We start from the raw sequence: 3,582 nt of genomic DNA, 5'->3' as shown, positions 1-3,582 counted from the left end.
GAGTAGTAGCAAAAATCTGACCTCATATCTAATGCATAACATTGACAAATTTAATCGAATAACAAAGAGCAAAGACAATATGAAAATTGACACAAAGATATGTGCGTGTGTGTGTACACACACACAAAAGATAGATTTTGAGTATGGTCATACTACAAGTGATATGCATACAATTTCAAATTAAACAATATTTATATCTATCCAAGATTATAGGCATTGTTTAAATTTTTTAAACTACAATTTATAACAGTAACAAAACATTAACTAAACCTTTTATGGATCATTGCTTTCGATTAATATTGGGAAAAATGATCTCATAAGAGAAACATCATCCAAGTATGTGAGTGGGTTTCAATAAAACCCTTGACAAATAGTGGTTTCCTTCTTGAACTCATGCTAAAGAAGCAATGATACAAAGTCATTTGACTACTATTTCCAATAGTATTTATATTTATCCAAGATTATACGTAGAGGCAGAGATAAAGTGAGGGTAATTGTCTCCTCTGACCTACCAAAATCTAGGTAAATACAGAGAAAAATATAGGTTTACCCTCACAATGATAGGAAATTGCTCCCACTGCACTAAAATCTAATTAGCATTTTACATTTGTTTACCTATCCTTACATCCAAATAAGTCAACTGCACTTAAAAATAAAAAGACAACAACTTGTATCAATGAAGGAAGAGACTCGATTTACATTTATCCTTTTTCTCTATCTATTCCAATGTGCTCTCATATACAAATCGTTTTGAAAAGTTTTTTAAATTTCTTTTAATACACATTGAAACTTATAAAAATTGCTCATTCTTTATTTCATCTTAACAAAGAAATCTATACAAAATTTATTAGGGAGTAAGAGGAGCAGGGAAAACATCTTTATTAGAAATTTGAGATTCGAGAGAGAGTTGCTCAATTGTAGATTGATCAAGTACATAACTTTTGGCATATATTGCTTTTTCATTTGGCATATATCATTAGTTAAACACGCACATACAACACACCACACACATACACCATAATTAGTAAATTTTCACATATTAAATTTATTAGGGTAGTAAGACGAGCAGGGAAACATCTTTATTAGAAATTTGAGATTCTCGAGAGAGTTGCTAAATTGTAGATTGATCATGTACATAACTTTTGGCATATATATATATATATATATATATATATATATATATATATATATATATATATATATTGCATATATCGTTAGTTAAAGACACACACACACACAAAACACATACACCATAATTAGTAAATTTTCACATGTTAAATTTGCCTCCACTGAATTACAGTCTAACTCATCTATCGTTTCCGGAAAAAAAAAAAGAATTACACATCTAACTCTGCCCCTGATTATAGACATTGTCTAAACTTCCAAATTACAAATGCACGAACCATATTTTATAATGGACCAATGACAAAAGATTGACTAACCCTTTCATCCTTCATTGCTTTGAAATAATTGTTGAAAAAAATGAATGATCTCATAAGAGAAACCTTAGTAGTTTCTCACATCAACTCATGCTAAAGAAGCAACAAGAGGTGGCCAATAGAGTTCTGGCCAGTTCGGACTCTGAAATATCACATTGATTTCTATATACTACGTACTATGGAAGATTATTATGACATAAAATCAAAAAAGAAAAAAAAATTCAAAATGACAGAGGATAGTCCAAGCAAAGCTGCGTAGTCCTCTAATCAAGGAAACTAATTCTCTTTTGAGGTTTAAAACCAGTTTCATTACTTGGCTTTCATGCCTTCAAAGAGACTACCCATAATGCAAGCTTGTGCCACTCTTCCATGTTGGCAATTTGCAGAAGATTTGTAAATATTTTATAGAACCCAAGCTTAGTTATGGGTAATCTTCTTGGTCTCTTCTTCAGCTCATATCATCTTTCTCTCTTTCTTTCTCAATTTTTGCTTTCTCATTACACCCTTTAATAAGATTGCATCACAGAACATGCAACGGCTTGTGCCCAATGCCTCAATTTTGTTTTTACTTGTTGAGGATCATCGCCTGTATATACAAAAAAGAAAAAAGAAAAAAAATACACTTATTAGAACTTTTTTCCTTTTTTCTTTTACACAAGAAGAGAGAGAAAAAGGTGAAAACTTACACATCAGAAAATATTAATCTTCATATCTTTATTATTATGTTAGAAAACAAAATACTCTTAGAAAACTACAACTCAAATTTTTTTTTTAAAAAAAAAAATCCACAATTTATCCATGACAATGTTGGCTGTCCCTATGCAATATGCAATATAAGGATTTTAAGGACCATAAAGTCCTTTTCTAGTTAAATATGAATAATTAATTACCCAATTACATAATAGCTACTAATATGATGAAGAGAAAAATCTTTACATATAAAAAAAATTACACTTTCTTTTGGAAATTGAAAAGAATAAACAAGGATTAATAGCCTTTCAAGTTGCTTATTAAAATGGTTCCTCACAATGATACAAAATTATTCTAGCTATTGAATAGAGAAAGAAACCTTACCTGGGGCCAAAATCTTCCATGAATCTGAGTCGCCGCTTCTGGGGCTTCCAAATGATGAAGATCTTTCTCCAAGAGACTTTGATGAGTCTCCAAGAGAAGACAATGATGATGAGCCTGTAGTTGAACCCGAAGACCGGTTGCTATTAGGAGTAGCTGGGGACAAAACAGGGCTCGTGGAAAACTGGCGATTCACTGCGAAATAAAGATCAAGCGCAGGCAATGTGTTGCATAGTCCTTGACCCTGTTCTTCATTGAATCCAAACCCAAGCTCAATGCTTCCTTTGAGCTCATTCAGGTCCTCATCTGTCAAGTAATCATTTTCATTATTGATCCCATTCTTCTTTCTTTCTTGCTGAAGGATTTGGCGTCGACGCCTGTCCCATGCGATGTCTCTGGGAGTCTCACACATGGAAAGTTGTTTAGACAATTTTTTCCCTCTAGGATTCCTCCAAAATGGTGGAGCTCTTTCTATAAGTTGCAACTCCTCCGGTTCAGAATCTCCAGAAGAAGACGATGATGACAATGATAATTTTGAACAGATGGCTTTATCGTTGGAATCTCCCATTGTATATCTCCTGACTGATTATGATCAGATAAGCTTTGACAAGATCATGCAATGCTGGACCGAACCCGGCTGTGATCCTAACAATTTACAGAGATATGAAGGCTAGTAGGCGGCCGTGTTGGCGGAGGAGCAACAACCAGCCGCCTTGGCTAGCCGAGGAAGGGAGGAGAATGGGGAGTTGGTGGGTGGTTGGGTGCTTTTGAGAAGAGTAAAATTGTGTTCCTGAAAGAATGATTTTCTTTTATTAGATTGGAGGAACAATAGCACAGCACAGCACAGCACCTACCTACCCAACCTCCTCTCTCTCCACATTTCCACCTTAAGACATTGCCAGGGTAAAGATTTGAAGGGCTTTGAAATTAAGACATTGCCAGGGGATGTCCATAACTTGCGGGTCTCCTCTCTCTCCACATTTCCACCTTCAATTTCTCTTGCCAAGGATGCCTTGTTACTTGTTAGTTCACGTGCATGGCTAGTTATGGTTTAGTTACATGAGAAATAGTA

General features: G+C 34.3%; 1 protein-coding gene across 1 annotated transcript; it reads right to left on the bottom strand.

Annotated features, from left to right (window-relative positions):
* Window positions 1–1,433: 1,433 nt before the first annotated feature.
* On the bottom strand, window positions 1,434–3,330 carry LOC113729264 (uncharacterized). The gene is made up of 2 exons (XM_027253582.2): window positions 2,514–3,330; window positions 1,434–2,025 (listed from the first exon to the last, which is right to left on the bottom strand). The coding sequence occupies exons 1-2, from the start codon at window positions 3,076–3,078 to the stop codon at window positions 1,946–1,948; spliced, it is 645 nt and encodes a 214-aa protein (XP_027109383.1). The 5' UTR covers window positions 3,079–3,330; the 3' UTR covers window positions 1,434–1,945.
* Window positions 3,331–3,582: the final 252 nt, after the last annotated feature.

Source organism: Coffea arabica, chromosome 2e (assembly GCF_036785885.1).
Source record: "Coffea arabica cultivar ET-39 chromosome 2e, Coffea Arabica ET-39 HiFi, whole genome shotgun sequence".
Lineage (NCBI taxonomy): Eukaryota > Viridiplantae > Streptophyta > Magnoliopsida > Gentianales > Rubiaceae > Coffea > Coffea arabica.
This window is presented reverse-complemented; position numbering and strand designations above follow the sequence as displayed.

What these genes read in the sequence shown, in the direction of transcription:
- LOC113729264 (XM_027253582.2), bottom strand. Translation starts at nt 3,078, where the DNA reads ATGGGAGATTCCAACGATAAAGCCATCTGTTCAAAATTATCATTGTCA. An exon ending in ATGGAAGATTTTGGCCCCAG is followed by an intron (nt 2,026 to 2,513) that starts GTAAGGTTTCTT and finishes TTGTATATACAG; the next exon opens with GCGATGATCCTCAACAAGTA.